Source organism: Amia ocellicauda, chromosome 1 (genome assembly GCF_036373705.1).
Source record: "Amia ocellicauda isolate fAmiCal2 chromosome 1, fAmiCal2.hap1, whole genome shotgun sequence".
Taxonomy (NCBI): Eukaryota; Metazoa; Chordata; class Actinopteri; order Amiiformes; family Amiidae; genus Amia; species Amia ocellicauda.
Window position 1 is genome coordinate 63532509 of NC_089850.1, and position 19967 is coordinate 63552475.

General features: G+C 49.1%; 1 protein-coding gene across 1 annotated transcript in view; it reads right to left on the reverse strand.

The window, feature by feature from the left end:
• Positions 1 to 1022: 1022 nt before the first annotated feature.
• Positions 1023 to 19967, reverse strand: part of grin2db (glutamate receptor, ionotropic, N-methyl D-aspartate 2D, b) — a 39238-nt gene continuing 20293 nt past the window's right edge. The window contains exons 12-15 of the mRNA XM_066690442.1: positions 9250 to 9410; positions 8836 to 9023; positions 6885 to 7117; positions 1023 to 4856 (exon numbers count right to left, since the gene is read on the reverse strand). Coding sequence (XP_066546539.1) covers positions 1023 to 4856; positions 6885 to 7117; positions 8836 to 9023; positions 9250 to 9410 — 4416 coding nt within the window. The remainder of the gene's footprint in view (positions 4857 to 6884; positions 7118 to 8835; positions 9024 to 9249; positions 9411 to 19967) is intronic.

A 19967-nucleotide genomic window follows, 5' to 3' on the forward strand; every position in this document is an offset into this window, starting at 1 on the left:
AGAAATGGAGTAGCAGGATGTCAGTAGTAGTAGAAGCAGTAGCAGTAGCAGTAGTAGTAGTAGATGTAGAAATAGTAGCAGTTGCAGTAGCAGTAGTAGTAGAAGTAGTCTAAAATTCTTAGTCAAGGACTATCTTTCTTTGCACATCAAAGTTACTAACTGTAACAGAAGTAGTAGCAATAGCAGTAGCAGTAGGAGTAGGAACAGGAGTAGCAGTAGGAGTAAGAGTAGCTAAATTTACAATAGAGTCTTTCTAAAGCTCAATGTCTTTTCAGTGTAGTAGTAATAGTAGTACTGTAGTAGTACAAGAGTAGTCCTACAAACAGTCAGTGTAACAGTAGTAACATTGGCATCAGGAGTAGTATCTGTAAGAGGTGTGTTGGCAGCAGTAGTATTAGCAGTAGTAGTAAGGGTAAAGTAATATTTTCTGTTGCTCGTTGTCTGTGTTGCAATTACACAGTCTCTGGATCTCTCTGCCAGCGAGTACCACTGTGTGAGCAGTAGCAGTAGCAATAGTAGTAGCAGTAGTAGTAGCTGCAGTTTCACAGTTTTGAAACCTGTTTCGGTTCCAGGTTACATTTTAGGTAGTAAGTCTTAACAAGTTCGTGTAACTCTGTGTGTGTCTCTTTGTGTCTCAGTGTGTCCCTCTGTCTGTGTCCCTCTGTGTCCCTCTGTGTGTCCCCCCCTGTGTCTCAGTGTGTCCCTCTGTGTCCCTCTGTGTGTGTCCCTCTGTGTCTCAGTGTGTCCCTCTGTGTCCCTCTGTGTGTGTCCCTCTGTGTCTCAGTGTGTCCCTCTGTGTCCCTCTGTGTGTGTCCCTCTGTGTCTCAGTGTGTCCCTCTGTGTCCCTCTGTGTGTGTCCCTCTGTGTCTCAGTGTGTCCCTCTGTGTCCCTCTGTGTGTGTCCCTCTGTGTCTCAGTGTGTCCCTCTGTGACCCTCTGTGTCCCTCTGTGTCTCAGTGTGTCCCTCTGTGTCCGTCTGTGTGTCTCAGTGTCTCTGTGTCTCTCCCTGTCTCCCCCTCCCTGTCACACCTCGCTCTCCAGGCTGGAGAAGTGGGCAGAGCCTCTGCGTGAGCACAAGCTGCGGGCCTTGAGTGGCAGGCGGGGGGAGTAGAAGGCGGGGCGGGGGTGGGGCTGTGGCACGGAGCGCAGCCTCTGGTACTGTAGCCGTGCGCTACTGCCCCCGCCGCTGCCCCCGGGGGGGACTGCGCAGGAGTTGGAGGACGAGGGAGGGGCGGGGGGACCAGAGGAGGGCAGCGTGGACAGGCCAGGGGCCTGGGAGGCAGGGTTCTGGGCGTGGGCAGCGGCTGGGGCAGGATGGGAGGAGGAGAGAGACGGTGGGACAGGAGGAGGGGGAGGAGGCAGGGAGGAGGAGGAGGCTGAGGAGGGGGGGGGCGGGGCCGGCTGGACCTGGGGAGGGGGAGGGGGTAGGGGGGGAGAGGAGGAGGAAGGGGGCAGGGGCTGGGGTGGGGAGGAGGGGCGGCCCACGTGGAGGCTGGACTGGCTGCCGGATTTGTGGCGCCCCCGGCTTAGCCTGGGCTTGCCGGGGCCGCTGAGGCTGCGGCAGTGGGGCAGCAGGAGCTCCTCCTGGCTGCGGGAGCTGGGGCCCCTGTGGGGGTGGCGGGGCGGGAGGGGCCTGTGCTGGAGTGGTGCATGCTGGGAGAAGGCTTGGCGGGGTTGGGCATGTGGGCAGGAGCAGGGCGGAGTAGCAGACGTCTGTCCCCTCTCCCTGTCCCTGTCCCTGTCCCTGTCCCTCTCCCTGTCCCTCTCCCTCTCTCTGGCTCGACCTTTGCTTTTGCTCTTCCCTCCTCCCCCTTCCTTCCTCCCCCTCTTCTCATCCTTCACAGGAAGCTTGTCCACTGACCAATAGCGCCGCGGCACCAAAAACGGAGTGGACGCCCCCCACTCCCCCGCCAGCCCCTCCCCCACCTCCCCCCAACTCCCTCCCCCCCCAACCCCCTCGCTCTCTCCCCACCCCCCCAGTGGCCCCCCACCCCCCAGTGGATCGTCTCTGCTGTTCACACTCCCTCCTTTCTCCCTGGCAGGGTAGGTCCCAAAAAACCACCCCCCTGCCCCCCCACTACTACCTCCCCCTCCATCCCAGTACCTCTCGAACCTGCCAAACTCCCCTGATGACCCTTCCTCCTCCTCCTCCTCCTCTCCGTCATCATCCTCCTCCCCCACTTCTTCCTCCGAGAACCCCCTCCCTCTACCCCTCCCCCTCTCCCTCTCTGACTCTGACACTGCCCCTGCCCCTCCTCTCCTCCTTCCCCTCTCAATATCCTCCCCTGCCCCTCCTGCTCTCCCTCCCTCCCTCTCTCCCTCCCCTTCCCCTTGCTCCTCCTCCTCCTCTTCCTCTGAGTCCCACTCATGGAAGGACAGGCCCTGCCGTGTTTGGGACCTTCCTCTCTCGTACCTCAGAAGCAAGGGTCTCTTCTCGCCCCCACCTCCCCCTCCCCCTCCCCCTTTCCGGCGCTTGGAGGAAGAGGGGAAGAAGGAGGAAGAGGAGGAGGGAGGAGGAGGAGTGGGATAGAGCGAATCAGAGACTCCACTGACCCAGAATTTCACGGAGGCAGGCAGCTTGTGCAGACTGGGGTAGCGACGCTGCCTGGGGGCCTGGCTGGGGGTGTGGCTATGGGCATCGCTCCTCTGGGCCCTCCCCCTCTCCCTCTCCCTCCCCCTCTCCTCCCGCTCTTCCTTCTCCCCCTCCCCCATCCCCCGCTCCTCCCCCTGCCACAGATAAGAGGGGTATGTCACAATCTCTCTCTCTCCTTCCCTACTTGCCTCCCCCTCTCCGTCATCTGCCCCAGACGACCTCCTCCCCCCTCCTCCTCCTCCTTCCCTCGCTCTCCTCCTCCTCCCACCCTCTTCCTCCTCCTGCTCCCTCCGCTTCTTCCTCCTCTCCTTCTTCTTTTTCCGCTGTTTCCTCCGCTTGCTCCTCCTCCTCTCCCGCTCCCTCTCCCGCTCCCTTTCCCTCTCACGCTCCCGTTCCTTCTCCTCCTTCTTTCTCTTCTTCCTCTTCTTCCTCGTCTTCTTCTTCTTCCTCTCCTTCCTTCCTCCTACCTCTTCCTCCTCCAACAACTCCTCTCCTCCCCCTCCTCCCTCTTTCCCCTTCTCCCTGTCCCTATTTCTCTCTCGTCGCTGTTTCTTCTCTTTCTTGCCATCCCCACCTCCTCCTCCCCCTTTCCCTCGCTCCCTCTCTCCCCAGGCCGCCCACCACTGCTGCAACTGTGCCAGCTGTCCTCCTCCTCCTCCCCCTCTCTCTCTCTCATGCTCCCTCTCTCCCTGCCTCCGTCGTCCACCAGTGCGGGGTTTACGGGGGGGGATGGGGGGAGGAGGGGGGTGGAGGGAGCGAGGGATGGAGGGTGGAGAGACTAGCAGAAGACTAGACTCTTCCATCATCCCTTCCTCTCCCTCCTCCTCCTCCTCCTCCTCCTCCTCCTCCCCCTCTCCCTCTCCCTTTCCCGCCCGCCCTCTGTCTGCAGAGGGGCTGCGAGAAGAGGAAGGGGAGGAGGAGGAAGAAGAGGAGGAGGAGGAGGGAGAGGAGGAGGCAGAAGAGGCGGAGGAGGTAGAGGGAGAGGAAGAGGAGGAGGAGGGAGAAGAATGGGAGGAGAAGGAGGAGGGAGAGGGGGAGGGGGAGGAATAGGGGAGGGAGGGAGAGCGGGAGGGAGAAGTGTAGTGTTGGTGGGAGGGGTGATTGTAATGCCCTCTGTGAACCCCTCCCCCTGCTGCTCCTCCTCCTCCACTTCCTCCCTCCATTCCTCCCACTCTCCTGCCCAGAGGAAGAATATTTTCGTACAGCGGCCCTGCATTCCCGCCTCCCTCCTTCCCTGCTCCCTCCCTGTCCTTCCGTGGCCGTCTCCTCCCCCTCCACATGTCCCTCTCTCTCTCCCTCTCTCTGGTGTGTGGGGCGGAGGAAGAGGAGGGAGGGGGCAGAGGCATGGGCAGGGGCAGGGGCAGGGAGGCAGGGGGGAGAGAGGCTGGGTGAGGGTGAGTGTGAGGGTGAGGGTGAGGGTGAGGGTGAGGGAGCGGGGGAGAGGAGGAGGAAGGGAGGGGGGTGGGCTGAGTTGGCGGAGGGGGAGGGGGCAGGGGGGTGCCCTGCTGGGATTTGGGGGGCAACCGGGGGGTAGAAAGGGATTTGGGGGGCTTTCCCACACCCCCACCAGCCAGCACAGCCCCTCCTGCCTTCCCCTTCTTGCCCCCAGAGTCCAGGCCTACCTCGGCCTGGTAGTAGAGAGATGCCTGTGGGTGAAGTTGGGGGACCTTGGGGGTTTGGGAACCTCCAGCCTGTGCGTCCACACAGGAAATGAGGCCTTCAGGGTCGATGGGGCCATAGTAGCGTTTGTACCCATCCAGGCCCCCTCCACCTCCTACCCCGCCACCTCCCCCGCCCCCCCCGGCTCCTCCCGCCCCTCCGCCACCGCCCCAGCCTTGCCCAACCTTCTGTGCAAAGGGCCCCAGCTCCGCTATCGCACTCCTGACACCCACAGACTTCCCAACACCACCTTTGGGGAGACGCCAACGGTCCACCACTGCTAGCCTGCGGTCAGGCCGGGGCAGGAAGGTGGAGCATGGCAGGGGAGCGCCGAGGAGAGGGGGAGCGTTGGCCGAGTGTGGGCCCAGCGTGGGAGGAGAGCCGGGCAGCAGAGGAGACAGGTAGCTCTGGGACTGTGGAGGTTGCAGCTGCGTCTGGGAGGGGGGCGGAGCCTGCTGCTGTGATTGCAGGGCCGCCGCTGTGATGACGGAGTGGGGCGGCTGCTGTGATTGGTAGGCGTGGTGGTGCTGGGAGGGCAGGGGTGGGACTTTGGTCGCCGTGCCGACTGCTGTCTCATCCTCGAAGCTGCAGCAGCTGTACATGCCCTGAGAGAGACAGCGAGAGAGAAAGAGAGCGTTAAAGTACTGAAGTGTTCCCGTACTGCACAACCCCAGGACGCCCACCCGCCAGCATCGCATCAGCATTGTCCAGTGCCCCTCCCCACACAGGGCAGGTTTGACCTGGAAGTGGAAATGATGTAGGTTTATATCTGAACTTTTGAAGCCACCAGCAAACGTGGCGGTGCCCAAAAGGAGACAGCTCTTGGCTAAGAATATAGCTGAGATGAGTTTAGAAAGGACCCAGAATCCATCTGGGCAGCCTTAGACATCGGCCTGGGTGATGCTGAGGACATTCAGAGTTTATTGTTGTTGTTGTTTATAAATACAACCCATTGCTGTTGAAGATAACAGCAATGAGAAATGCACAGTCAGTGAGCTGAACTTTCCCTAAGAGGGCTGACATCAATCATGCAGCATCTGTCAACAGTTATTATCATACAGTAATCCTTTGCCGCAGTCGGGGAAACAATAGTGCTCAGGGGAAACAGGAGGTTAGGTTCTCCATGGCCACAGTCACACTTCCCAAAACCTTAGGCTGCATTTTCCTTTGATACACACCAATGAAAAACACAGCGACATAAAAACAATGCAAATACTATAACATACTGTGTAAAGGAACGTATAAAGGCCGACGATGCTGCCCACTCGGGCCCACAAGGCCATCCACCAGAGCGACACAGGTGGAGAATGCGGGCTCCGGCAGGAAGAATGACCTGGTTCTGTACCGGACAGCTCCCAGCTCCTGCCTGCTGTCAGCTGTCACCATGGAGAGACACCAGAGGCCAACAAGAGACCAGAGGAGCAGCTGACAGCATTTCTCCTAATGAGCGGGAGGCTAATATAAGGTGGGCTTCAGTGCTGCGAGTGCAGAGGAGTCCACTGGGAGGAGCTCTACCCTCGGCATGGACCACCAACCCTGCTGGAGCCAGTACCATAGGAGGAAATGCTGCTCCACCTCCTCCACCCTTTTAGAGGCCCTGAAGGAAAATGACCTACTACTCACTTTATAAAACAGGCAACTATGTCCATTACACCATATCCCAGTCTCTGGTCTCTCCTCCAGTACCAGGTCCACCCAACTTGTTATAAAACTGTGTGTACATAGCTGTACCTGCCATGGTGGGCAAACTAGTGTACAACAGGAAAACCTAATTGTGCGGCTGGCAAGGGCTTACTGTAATCTGTTTGAGTCTGTATGTCATGCAAAAGCAGCTCAGTCACTGCCACGCTGCTCTCTGCTCTGTGCCGTTTTATTTATTTAGCTGCCAACAAAAGTTTAATGCAAAATGTCTGCATGGGAATGCAAATGATATAATATTATATCAAAGAAAGACATATCTATACATATAATATTATGTATATAAAATATGAAATATCCTGTAGTATATAGATCTATCTGTACATAGTATAAAAATGTCTAGTTTATTTATTAAATAAATTAACATCTACATATATGAAAGTAAACATTTCTACTTTACAAACGCTATCAAGGCTGGTGTCAATGGTGTCAGTGTTAATGTGCTGTAGTGTCCAGTCAGTCAGTCAGTGTTAATGTGCTGTAGTGTCCAGTCAGTCAGTCACTGTTAATGTGCTGTAGTGTCCAGTCAGTCAGTCACTGTTAATGTGCTGTAGTGTCCAGTCAGTCAGTCAGTGTTAATGTGCTGTAGTGTCCAGTCAGTCAGTGTTAATGTGCTGTAGTGTCCAGTCAGTCAGTGTTAATGTGCTGTAGTGTCCAGTCAGTGTTAATGTGCTGTAGTGTCCAGTCAGTCAGTGTTAATGTGCTGTAGTGTCCAGTTAATCAGTGTTAATGTGCTGTAGTTTCCAGTCAATCAGTGTTAATGTACTGTAGTGTCGAGTCAGTCAGTCAGTGTTAATGTGCTGTAGTGTCCAGTCAGTCAGTGTTAATGTGCTGTAGTGTCCAGTCAATCAGTGATAATGTACTGTAGTGTCCAGTCAGTCAGTCAGTGTTAATGTACTGTAGTGTCCAGTCAGCATGGCATCCCGTCCCCTCACCCGGCTGAAGGCCAGCAAGAAGTCCAGTCGACCTGAGTGCCCCAGGCAGTGTCTGAGCCGCCAGTACACCAGGTGCTCCCAGGCGAAGACCAGCAGACTCAGCCCCATGGCCACCAGCAGCATGTAGAACACGCCGGCCATGTTGTCAATGTCCAGCTTGCTGCTCATGACCTCGATCTTGTCGTTGTGGCAGATCCCCGAGAGCCAGAGTCTCTCCAGCATCTCGATCTCGTCTGAGGGAGGGGAGGGTGAAGGGGATTGGGAGAAAAGGAGTAGGGGGAGACAGGTGTGGGGTTAGTCACAGAGGGAATAGGGCTGAGAGAAACAGTGATACACTGACTGACTGACTGACACAATGACTGACTAACACACTAACTGACACACTGACTGACTGACTGACTGAATGACAGACTAATTGACTAACACACTAACTGACACACTGACTGACTGACTGACTGAATGACAGACTAATTGACTAACACACTAACTGACACACTGACTGACTGACTGACACAATGACTGACTAACACACTAACTGACACACTGACTGACTGACTGACTGACTGACACACTGACTTATGGTTGACACACTGACTGACTGGCATACTCACTGTCTGACTGACTGACTGCTGACACACTGACTGACCGACTGACACATTGACTGACACACTGACTGTCAGACACACTCACTGTCTGACTGTCTGACTGACTGACTGCTGACACACTGACTGACCAACTGACACATTGACTGACACACTGACTGTCTGACACACTCACTGTCTGACTGTCTGACTGACTGACTGGTGACACACTGACTGACCAACTGACACATTGACTGACACACTGGCTGATTGACTGATTGACACACTGACCGACTGACTGAATGATACACAGACTGATGCACTGACAAACACTGACTGACTGACCGACTGACGGATACATTAACTGACTGACTGACTGACTGACTGATTGACACACACTGACTGACACTACAGTACATTATCACTTTTTGTCTGTCTGTCTGTCTGTCTGTCTGTCTGTCTGTGACACTTGTCACCTCAGAGCTGCAGTGACAGATACCCCACAGCCACAGGCGCTCCAGAGTCTGCACTTCATCTGGAGAGAGAGGGAGAGAGGGAGGGAGGGGGTGGAGGGAGAGAGACAGAGGAAGGAAGGGAGAGGGAGAGATGGAGAGAGGAAGAGTGGTATTGCATGGAGGGACAGGGAGAGGGGAGAGAGAGGAGAGATGAGGTAAAGAAGTAGAGAGACAGAGACAGATACACACAGCAATGGAGAGGGAGGGAGAGGAGAGGGGGAGAGAGAGGGAGGCCGGAAAGGGAGGAGGTGGTGGTGGAGAGAGAGGGAGAGAGAGACAGAGGGAGAGAGAGGTTGATAATACAGACACTGACTGACTGACTCACTGACAGTTTAGACATATTGAGGGAGGGAAAGAGAGAAGGGGAAGGAGAGAAAGGGAGAAGGAAGGGGAAGAGGAGGGAAGGGGAGGAGGGGAGGGGGAGGGGGGGAGGGAGAGGGAGAGAAGAGGGAGAGGGAAGGAGAAGGGGAGATCTAAAGGAGAGGAAGAGGGATGCAGAAATAGAGGGATGAGGAGGAACAGAAGGTACTGTAATTGTACAAGAATTCTCTCTCTCTGACTCTCTCTCTGTGTCTCTCTCTCTGTCTCTCTCTGTCTCTCTCTCTGTGTCTCTCTGTTTCTCACTCTCCATCTCACTCTCTCTATTTATATATATATTTCTTCATCTCTCTTTCTCTCCCAATTACTACCTCATTTCCCCAATCCTTCTCTAGCATGCAGGCAGAGTGACCAGTCAGTCAGTCAGTGTGTCAGTCAGTCAGTGTGTCAATCAGTGTATCAGTCAGTCAGTGTATCAGTCAGTCAGTGTGTCAGTCAGTCAGTGTGTCAACAGCCCCCCCTCCCCCTCTCTCTCACCGTCTCCCACCAGCTGCAGCAGGGACAGGTCGAGGGGCCTCTTCCAGCGCGAGCCCTTGTGCAGAGCGATGCCGTAGCCTGTGGTGGCGAACACCTTCCCCGAGCCGATGGTCATGACCTTGCAGCCCTCGTCCTTCCGTGCCATGTAGTTGAGCACCGCTGCATCGTAGATGAATGCGTCCAGCTTCCTGAGGGAGGGGGAGGGAGGAGGAGAGGGAGGGGTAGTGAGCAATAGGGTGAGAGTGTTAGTCTTGTATATTTCGGACTAACTCTCATCCTCCATCTCTCTGTTACCACACCCTCTCTGTTCCCCTTTCTCTATTCCTCTCTCTCTTGCTCTCTCCCTCCCACTCCCTATCTCTCCCTCCACCTACCCCCCCCTCTCACCCTCCCCCTCCCCTCGCGCTCTCTTACCCAGTCTTCAGGTTGGTGATGGCCTCCTCTACACCCCTCTGGTTGTACTTGCCCATGTAAGCGTGCATGGCGGGGTAGTTGCTGCGGATGTTCTTCTCCGTGCTGCCGTTGGGCACTGTGCCGAATTTCAGAGGAGGGTACTGCTCTGTAGGGTGCTGGAACTGAGGGAGGGAAAGAGGGGGAGGGGGAGAGAGAGGGGGAGCGAGACAGGGAGGGAGAGGGGGAGGGGGAGAACAGGAGGGAGAGTTGGAGACAGGGAAAGGGAGAGAGAGGAGAGAAATGGTAAATACAGAGAGAGAATGAGTGACTGTAGTGTGCAATTAGAGTTATTGTCCTGTAGTGTCCAGTCAGTCAACCCCCTCTGGTATCAACCCTGGCCTGTGACCTGATAATAGATTTTCTGACAGAGAGAACTGTGTGTGTTTTACTGTTTCTGGAGTGTTTGTCCTGGTAAGCAGCTTAGCTGCCCAGGAAACCAATAGCCTGTGCGGACTTTGAATAAAGCATCAGACTTTGACCGGATTTCAACTTCTTCTTGCTCCCCCGCTGTGTGTGTTGTAATGCTCTCCCAACTCACAATTACACACCTACACCTACACACAATTCCAGACATCCCCTCCCACACCCCTTTACAGCTGGTGGAGAATGCGGGCAAGGCTGTGAGGACCTGCACTAACAGAAGGACAGCCACACCTATAAACATGGAAGATTTATTGAAACAGCTAGTCACAGCCAATATTACACAGCAGGAGGTCAACCAACAACAAGCCAAGACTAATTGCCTCTTGTTTGAAGAACAGAGGAAGTACCAACTACATACTAAATAGGAAATGCAAAAACTTGCCACTGAACTTGCTTCTGACAAAGCAATTCAACAACATATCAACGTCTCTATTATAGCCAATCATTTCCTCCAGAAGATGACACCAGCTGATGATGTCGAGGCCTACCTAAAAACCTTCAAACATACTGTTTGAAAGGGAGTTTTGGCCAAAGACTGAATGGGTTGGCATCATTGCTCCCTTCCTATGTAGGGAGGCAGACAAAGCCTGGTCTGACTTGGAAGAGGGGGATGCTAACGACTATGAGAAACTAAAAAGGAAATTCTAGCTCGCTTGGGGGTTATCAGCGTTTTCATAGCTGGCAATTCCACATGGGGAAAGCTCCTAGATCACAAATGTTTGATCTCATTCATCTGGCCAGGAAATGGCTCAAACCAGAGGTTTATCCAAGCTCTGCCCTATGACTTAAGAACATAAGAAGAACAGCCAAAACAGCCAACACAGGGAGAGAAAGCATTCCCAAAAAGAAATCCCAAAGAGGGGGACGGTCCGCCCAATGGTCACCCACAATGGGCCAGAGAAAAGAACCCGCATGCTAGAAGACCTCCCAGTTGACAGGGATGGTCCACCCCACTCATAACACATCTCTGCGCATGCTCAGATGGATCAGCACCCCCCCATCTCGACCTGGTGTGGTACAACGCCAAGAAGTGGCAACTCTATTAGATTCAGGAAGTATGGTCTCCCTCATGACTCCTTCTCTCCTCACATCAGTGATCTCCCGCCGATGTCAATCACATGTGTTCATGGTGACACAAAACCCCACAGTTAAAGTTAACATCATGACCAAGAGGGGACGCTTCCTGGGACACGTAGGCTTGGTAAGCCATTTACTTTATCCAATTTTGTTAGGATGAGATTCTCCATTCTATGAAGGCCTGTGGAGGGGACTCTTTGAAGAGAAGGAAAATAAGTTTCAGCCACTTCCCCAAAGGAAAGCAAGGCAATCGCAGCTTACCAATACAACTGGCCCAGTGACAACCCCGATCTGTCTGGGAGATGAGGTAGATGAACTGCCGGCCTTGGAGGGGGAGACTGAAAATGAGAGAACAGAACCTGAAATGGTGGAGGAGGATGAACTGGAAGCCACAGACAGAGAGGAGGAGGAAGAGGAGGATGGGCCAGGTGCTCTGGAAGATGAATATTTCCATCCTGGTCTTTCTCAACATAAGGGAAGATTAGGGACAGCACAGTTGGAAGATCTCCATTGCTGTGTGTATCTGTCAAGGTAATACATTGAATTCTGGTAGATCCTGTGTGTGTACTAACTTTCCCTCATTTGGCATTAAAAAGAGTGTTCTGTACCGAGTCAAGCCATAGCCAAAGGACATCATTGTGGAGCAACTGCTGGTGCCGGCTCCCTTCAGGAAGACCGTCCTGAATTTAGCCCACAGTCACCTGCTAGGAGGACATCAACAGTAAAGACAACAGAGCGGCTGCAAAAACGTTTCTATTGGCCTGGAGTCCACGCAGACATCATCAGGTATTGTCAAAGTTGCCTGGACTGTCAGAGGACTGATCCCGTCCCCTCTTATAGTTATATGCTGATTCTGTTACCTATTATTAACGCCCTTTGAAAGAATAGCTATGGATCTCATTGGTCCCCTACCTACACTAGTCTGCCAAGGGTTTTCAACACATTCTTGTCATAGTTGATTATGCCACCAGGTACCCAGAGACCGTACCCCTGCACAGTGCCAAAACTAAGAACATAAATTACTCTAGATAATGCAGCTGTACACTTCTGTTTACCATCCTCAGACTGACAGCATAGTAGAAAGATTCAACAGGACACTGATATCTGTAAGATATTATTTGTTAGAATATATTTTTCTATGGGAAATTCTATACCATCTGGTTTGGTAGAGGAAACAGTCCTCCTCCCTTTTATCTAAGTTCCCTGGTAGCCCTGGTAGCCCTGGTAACCCTATCTTTATGACCAGAGACCAAAAGGGACCTGTCCTCTGATTGGCTCCTAGTCAAATTCGAAATGACCCCCACTTCTAAATTACTTTAGCATAAGGCACCCAAGTCATGGTGGTGGCAAAATGCTATTGGTTGGAAGGAAACCTTATAAAAGGGAAAACAAAGAGAATTTGAGTTTTCTCTTAACTTCTTCATCCTGCAACGAGACACAAGACAGAGCTGGAGGGAGAGACAGAGAGAGACACACCGCTTCCTGCCTGACCAGAATGGCCTATAAGCTGTACTGTGAGGAGAAAGAAGTAAATGGGTATTATCTGTTTCTTACTGTAATCCAGCAGAAGCTTAATATTACTTATTTTCAGTAATATAATTGAATGATATTAGTTTCCTATTTTTGTCAAAATAAATGATTATTGCACATCTGTGACTTGACCGCATCTTCCCTCTAAAAAGAATCTTAAAAGAGAAACCAATTGACCTATGAGTTTTCAGTTCAACTATTTATTTAGATTGACTGAAAAACCAAGCGTATCAAATTCTCTTACATAGTGGTGGCCAATACGGGGATGATGACAGATATTTGCTACAAGTCACAGATTGCTCTGCAGTATTAATGTGCATCATTGACAGAATAGCGCTGTATATCCGACTTTGCCTGAAAGACGAACCTCGCGTAACGGTGTCGTCAGCAAAGCCAGGATTGTACGAGCTGATCATTGACCTTAGGAGTGTGTAGTGATTTCAACTCCAAGGAGGAAAACCACATAAAGTGTGGGCGAGTGATTGAAAAGTGACCTTCTGTGAACAGAGGCAAACATGGATCATCTGTGTCAGAAGGCACAGAAGGCCGGTGTGTCCATAAGGACCGAATTAAAAACGCGATAAAGAAGTGTGCGAGCACTTCATTACAGAACTTAGAGTCCTGTTTAGCGGAGTTAACAAACGAAAAAGTGAAATTATCTGCTCTGTATGGGTTAGCTCAGTGTGTTAAGATCTTATCTGATCATTCTGCCGAGGTAGAAACTAAATTGAAACTTGTTAGCGATGAGAAATCTGCCCTGCTTTTACAAAATGCAGATGCAGACAGTGAGCAATAATGCTGTGTTTCGATGAAGAGCAGCGCAGATCTTACAATGAGAGTCTGAGAAAAGAGAATCGCACTTTACAGCAACAGTTCAATGATTGCCAGGCAGCTCTCAGACACACTGCAACCAAAGTTTCCCAAAGTAATCACACCGCATGTAAACAGCTAGTAATGCGCTTAAAAACCAAACTAGGCATGAAAACTGGTATCATTGCAGCTGTCGGAGGTCCGTGTTGTCCTGAACTGGACTCTGATGATGATGAATATTGGGAAGAGCTAGAGAGAGAGGCGTGGGACTGTGAATTCAATCCTGAATCCGCTCCCGTCTGTGTGGTTCGCACTCGGGCTGCAGTGAAACGCAGGATGTTAAGGACGAGCGACACAGAGCCGAGTCCAATACATGAAAGTACGAGAAGACGAAGTCATTCAGAAACACAGACAGCTCTGATGATCCTCGAGTCAGTAATGAGCCTCAGACAACTAAGCGTCTGACTGCTCTGGAACTGAGAGCATTCAAAGATGATTTGGGTCCAATTACTCTAGAGACAGATTTAGAGGAATTAATAATTCGACTTTTATCTTGCATTCAGTTACACCCACAACTGAACGACCTGCATTGGAAAACAATAGTTTTAGCTGCTTGTTCTCCAACTTTAAGATCCCTGTTAAGTGTTGATGAAGTGGGGAGAGCAAGTTCGTGGACTGAGGTCTTAGAGTTAATAAGCGAAGCTTGTGGCTGGGATGCAGCAGATTGGGGAAGTAAATTTTATTCTGCAACACAGAGAAAAGGCGAACATGTAAGGGCATATGCTCTGAGAAAACGAGCTCTCTATTTGTTTCTGGATACAATTGATGATGATATATATGATGAACAGTTTAAGAAATCCTTTTTATATGGATTACACCCTGATTTAAAGGCAATCCTGGGCATCTCAGCTGATGCAACCGAGGATTGGGAGAATTTGTTTCCTAAAATTTGCAGAGCACAGGAATTAGTGAAAAAAGGAGCTTGGAAATGTGTTAAAATTGATAATAAGGGGAAAACTGAAAAAGAATCCCGTGAAAAACTATTCCAGGTCGAGGGGCCTCATGTTTTCTTAAACACTGAGCCTGAATATGGGCGTTGTCCCCCTCATAATCCTCACTGGGAAAAGAAACATAACTCTGGTTACAAGCGTAACAGGGGCAGAAGTGACCGCGCTGGAGATCAGACTCACACCGACCCCAAGTCACACAGACAGGCCGGGACACCCCGAGGGGCGGTGCCTAACGTGACTCCTCTCACATATGATGAGTCAAAGGCAGCACCGACTCCTCCTCAGTACTCAACTCCTCCCCTGTATCCGCAGAAAGAGCTACAGCTCCTGCGTCAGGAAGTGCAACAACTGCGCACTGATCTCATAGGGAAAGCAGCCCATGCACAGCACGCATAGGGGTGCGTGGCCTCCCTGAAGGTAGAAACGAAGCTCTATCGGGACAGATGGAATAGGCCGATCTTAAGAGCAGCTGTTGACGGAGGCCCACAGCAATGCATGCTCTTAGACACTGGTGCTTCTGTGTCTGTCCTACATGCTCAATCTCCACACACACACACACATTATCTACAGGTATTACAGCTAATGTATCTGGGTTTAAGGGAGACATGACTACTGCTATGAAGGGTATAAAATGTAATTTGAAAATAGGTGATTATCAAACAACTTGGTCTCCTATATTAATGCCTTTACCTGAGGGTCAGTCAATTATTGGTTCGGATGTCTTGAGAAGAGAAGGTGTAATACTTGATTACGCTAATAATCAGATTTGGTTTAACAGAGGCAGAAATGTTGCGTACACTGTTAGTGATTCACATGCAGTATGTACTATTAAGTCACCAGGTGAATTACCGCTTCCATTCAATGAAAATTATGCAGTGAGGCAAATAATAGCAAAATACTCTGATGTGTTTGCCAGGCATAAGCATGATTGTGGTAATGTGGGTCAGGAGGAAGACATCAATGGTCCTCCTCATGAATTTCAAAAACAATATGGGATCCCCACTGAAAGTCACGAATCTGTTGCAACTGTTATTAGTTCTCTGTTACAGCAAGGAGTCATAAGACATTGTACTTCTACAACAAACTCTCCTATTTGGCCTGTGCGGAAGCCAGACGGATCCTGGAGACTGACTGTGGACTACAGGCGACTCAACGCTGTGACACCTACCTGTGCACCGATTGGAAGAGACACTGCCACTCTACTGTCCCGTGTCCCAACTGACAGTAAGGTCTTCACAGTGCTGGACTTTTCCAATGGTTTCTGGAGCGTTCCACTTGCGGATGGCTGAGGCTATATAAGGTTTTTCCAGACCTGAGTGCCTTGTCCAATACGTCGATGATCTACTGCTTGCTACAACTACAGAAGAAGAACATCTTCAGCTCTTTGATGAACTCTTAAGTCTCCTTTCATAAGCAGGTTTGAAAATCAACCCAAAGAAAGTGCAATTGTTTCGAGACTCTGTTTCATATCTAGGTGTTACTCTCACTCCAGAGGGGAAATCACCTGACAATGCCAAGGTTCAGCTAATCACAAAGTTGCCTTTGCCTGTCACTAAAACTGCATTGCATTCTTTCCTAGGTTTGATGGGATACCAACGAGACTTTATTCCAGAGTTTGCTACTTTTGCAAAGCCACTATATGAACTTTTGAGAAAAGAGGTGCCTGAAGATTTCTACAGTACTGAAACTTGGACAGAGAACCACACTAAAGCCGTTGAACAGTTAAAACAAGCATTGGTGCAAGCTACTGTGCTGCTAACTCCAAACCCTACACTACCTTTTCACCTAGAGGTGGGCTCCTCCAAAGAAGCACTGACTGCCGTGCTTTGTCAAGAACACCACGGTTTGCTGAAACCAGTAGCCTTCACTTCACGGTGTCTTCAGGGTGTTGAGAGACAGTATGATACGTGCACTAGACACTTGTTGCGACTTTTTGGGCAGTGAAACATTTCACTTATATTACTGGACTGAACAAAGTGGTGCTGCACACACCACATACTCCACTGAACTTGTTATTGAAGGCCACAGATACTTTAGTTTCATCACAGAGACTTTCGCATTGGACTTTGTTAATGTTGCAACGTGATTTAGACCTTGATTGTAAACGAACCACATTGATTCCACAAACGTTGCTTATGCAGGGTAAACCACGAGTGTCCATTGCCTGACACTGATATCTTGCCTAATCCTTTTGTTTTTGAGCCGCGTTCACAGGTTCCGAATGTGTAAATTGATGGATCAGCATACATTTGTAAGAACTCTGGTAGATTGCTAGCAGGTTTTGCAGTATTGTTCCCCGAGTACACTGTTAAATTTTCTTGTCCAGGACAATCGTCACAATATTCTGAATTGGCAGCTTTGCTAGAAGCCCTTAGGATAACTGATGATTCTGCAGATATTTATACAGATAGTGCTTATGTTGTTACTGCATGTACCTTGCTACCTCTCTATGGCAAAAACAATTTACGATCATCAGATGATCGTCCCTTGAAACATGCTACCTTACTACAGCATATCTGGTCTTCTATTCAGTCGAGACCAGGCGAAATTGTGAGAAAGGATTGTAGAGGTGAACATCATATTAGAAATGATTAAGCTGATTGGTGTGCTAAATTTGCTGCTAGATACTGTGGTCCGTGGCATTTGCCAGATCCATTGCCTACCAATGAAAATGTCTCTGCCAGTCACAGTCTCTTTTTGAGATTCAAAAATTAGATTCAGACATCCAGACTAATATTCATTGGCATTTGCAGGAGAAACTGCTGTAATAGTATCCATGTGTGTTATCCTCATCTAAACTATAATATGTGTTACTGGATCTGTAGTTAGTAGACACTTGGTTTGTGATGTATATGATGCACAAACTTGTCAATCCCTGCCACTTGAATTTCCATAACTGTTGAAAACTGTTAGTGTTACCAATTGAAACCACATATAGACACTAAGACTATAGGTTTTGTTTTTATTTTGTATACAGCTGAAAATGTGATGAAGTTCCTGCATAATATGTATGATTTAGGTATTATTGCACATGGAAAAGTATTAACTCTACGACAATTACCTCCATTTGTAGGTCAAATGAGAACCTCATGGAATGTTGTTGATCATACTGAATGTTGAATCACCTATCGCTCTACTATGTTGTGTACATGTTACGTTACTGGAGACTCATTACAGTTTAGGGTTAATGACATAACCAAGTTATCAACCTTACATGCTGTACCTGTGGATAAAATAGGATATTTGCAAGCACGACTAGTAGGCAATCACACGTAGTGCATTACAACAAACCGTTATTATTTGTACAATAATTTGGAATGTCAAATAACTAACTCCACTTTCTGTGTTCAAACCAGAAGTGCAATTAAGATTGGTGATCTGACCTTGCCTTATATTCCGCAAGACTTAAATTTTGCACCTATGTTTGCAGAGATCCTGAAACCTGTTGATCCTGAAGGTCTTATTAATTTATAGGAACTTTCTGATATAATTCTTCTCAAAAAAAAAAAAAAAAAAAATCTATCACAAAACAGTTCAACAGGGGGCACAACATTTGATTTCTGATGGAAATATGGAGAACACTTACAAGCATTCTTGGTGGGATTTTGCTTTTAAAGGTGCTACTTTCTTATCTGTGTTAATTGTTACTATGTGTATGTTTTATTACCTATGTCCTCTAATATGTACTTATTATAGTGATGTTATCACCATTCGGCGTGAGACATTAGTTTCACGTAATAAGCTTGGTAAATCCAATCTACCTCACAACTACATATAATAGGTGCATTGACTAAATGTTTATTTGTATTTTGTAATTCCTGTTTTTATTTATTTTTATTTTTTGTTTTGTTTTGTTCTGCATTCTTTTTATATTATTTTATTATTTACTGAAAGGTCAAACATCTGTTGAATGTTTTTCCCTCCCAAGGTGGGGACTGTAAGATATTATTTGTTAGAATATATTTTTCTATGGGAAATTCTATACCATCTGGTTTGGTAGAGGAAACAGTCCTCCTCCCTTTTATCTAAGTTCCCTGGTAGCCCTGGTAGCCCTGGTAACCCTATCTTTATGACCAGAGACCAAAAGGGACCTGTCCTCTGATTGGCTCCTAGACAAATTCGAAATGACCCCCACTTCTAAATTACTTTAGCATAAGGCACCCAAGTCATGGTGGTGGCAAAATGCTATTGGTTGGAAGGAAACCTTATAAAAGGGAAAACAAAGAGAACTTCTTCATCCTGCAACGAGACACAAGACAGAGCTGGAGAGGAGAGACAGAGAGAGACACACCGCTTCCTGCCTGACCAGACTGGCCTATAAGCTGTACTGTGAGGAGAAAGAAGTAAATGGGTATTATCTGTTTCTTACTGTAATCCAGCAGAAGCTTAATATTACTTATTTTCAGTAATATAATTGAATGATATTAGTTTCCTATTTTTGTCAAAATAAATGATTATTGCACATCTGTGACTTGACCGCATCTTCCCTCTAAAAATAATCTTAAAAGAGAAACCAATTGACCTATGAGTTTTCAGTTCAACTATTTATTTAGATTGACTGAAAAACCAAGCATTCCAAATTCTCTTACATATCCATGCTGCAACAGACCATGGAATGAGATGGGTGCAACTGGGACCAGCTGTTTGCCATCAATGAGGTACTCCAGGCATCCACAAGGTTTTCACCATTTGAATTGCTTTTTCCCCAAAGACCACGTGGTTTACTTGGCAGAACTAATCAGAATTTGGAACAACAGCCCTGTCTGTATAGCATGGTTATTGAGCGCATGGAGGAAATGAGGGCGCACATAAACTGAGTGATGCCAATGTTAAAGGAACACTTACTACAAGATCAAGAAGGCCAACAGAGAATATGCAGTGTAACCCCGGGAATTCGCTCCAGGAGACCGGGTCCTTGTCTTGGTTCCTACAATGGAGTGTAAGTTTCTAGTCACCTTGCACTGCCCTTACGAAGTGTTGAGATGAGTGGGACCAGTCAAGTATCTCATAAGATAAGCCGGACAAAGAAAACCAGAGCAAATTTATCATGTGAATCTGTTGAAAAAGTGGCTCAAGAGGTACTGGTCTGTTGTACTTTTTACAAACAATAGTGTGCATCTGTAGCGGTACTATCGGACAGGAGCCAAGAAGAGGTAGCCATAGGGGATGTGTCTCCCAAGGGATATTGGCAAGTCCCGTTAACCCCCACAGCTTGTGAGAAGACCTCATTCTCTACACCATACGGACTATTCCAGTATGTAATGTTCCCATTTGTGCTTCATGGAGGCCTGGCCACCTTCCAGAGAATGATGGACTGGATCCTCCGTCCATACCAGGATACGCGGTGGCCTACTTAGATGACATCATAGTCCACAGCCATACTTTGGTGGAACACATGGAACTCCTGACTGCAGTGATCGGGGGCCTTGCAACAGGTGGGATTGATGGCCAATCCAAAGAAGTGGATTTTAGGGGTGAGTTAGGCAAAGTATCTGGGGTACACGATTGGCCTGAAGAACGCCCTGTGTACTGCCCTGGAGTTGTATTCACCTGATTTTTCTCGCCCATTCATAGTACAGACTGATGCGTCTGATTCTGGGATTGGGGTCGTGCTCTTGCAGGACTTCAACAATGAAGAACACCAAATCCTATTCATCAGCCGGACGTTGTTACTCATTCCACGGTGGAAGAGAATGTTTGGCAATAAAATGGGCACTTGATTCTCTTGAATATGGTGTCTTGGGTCATAAATTTGTCTTGATGACTGACCATGGACCACTCACTTTGATAACGTGGAGTAACCCGCTGGTTTTTGGCCCTGCAGGCCTT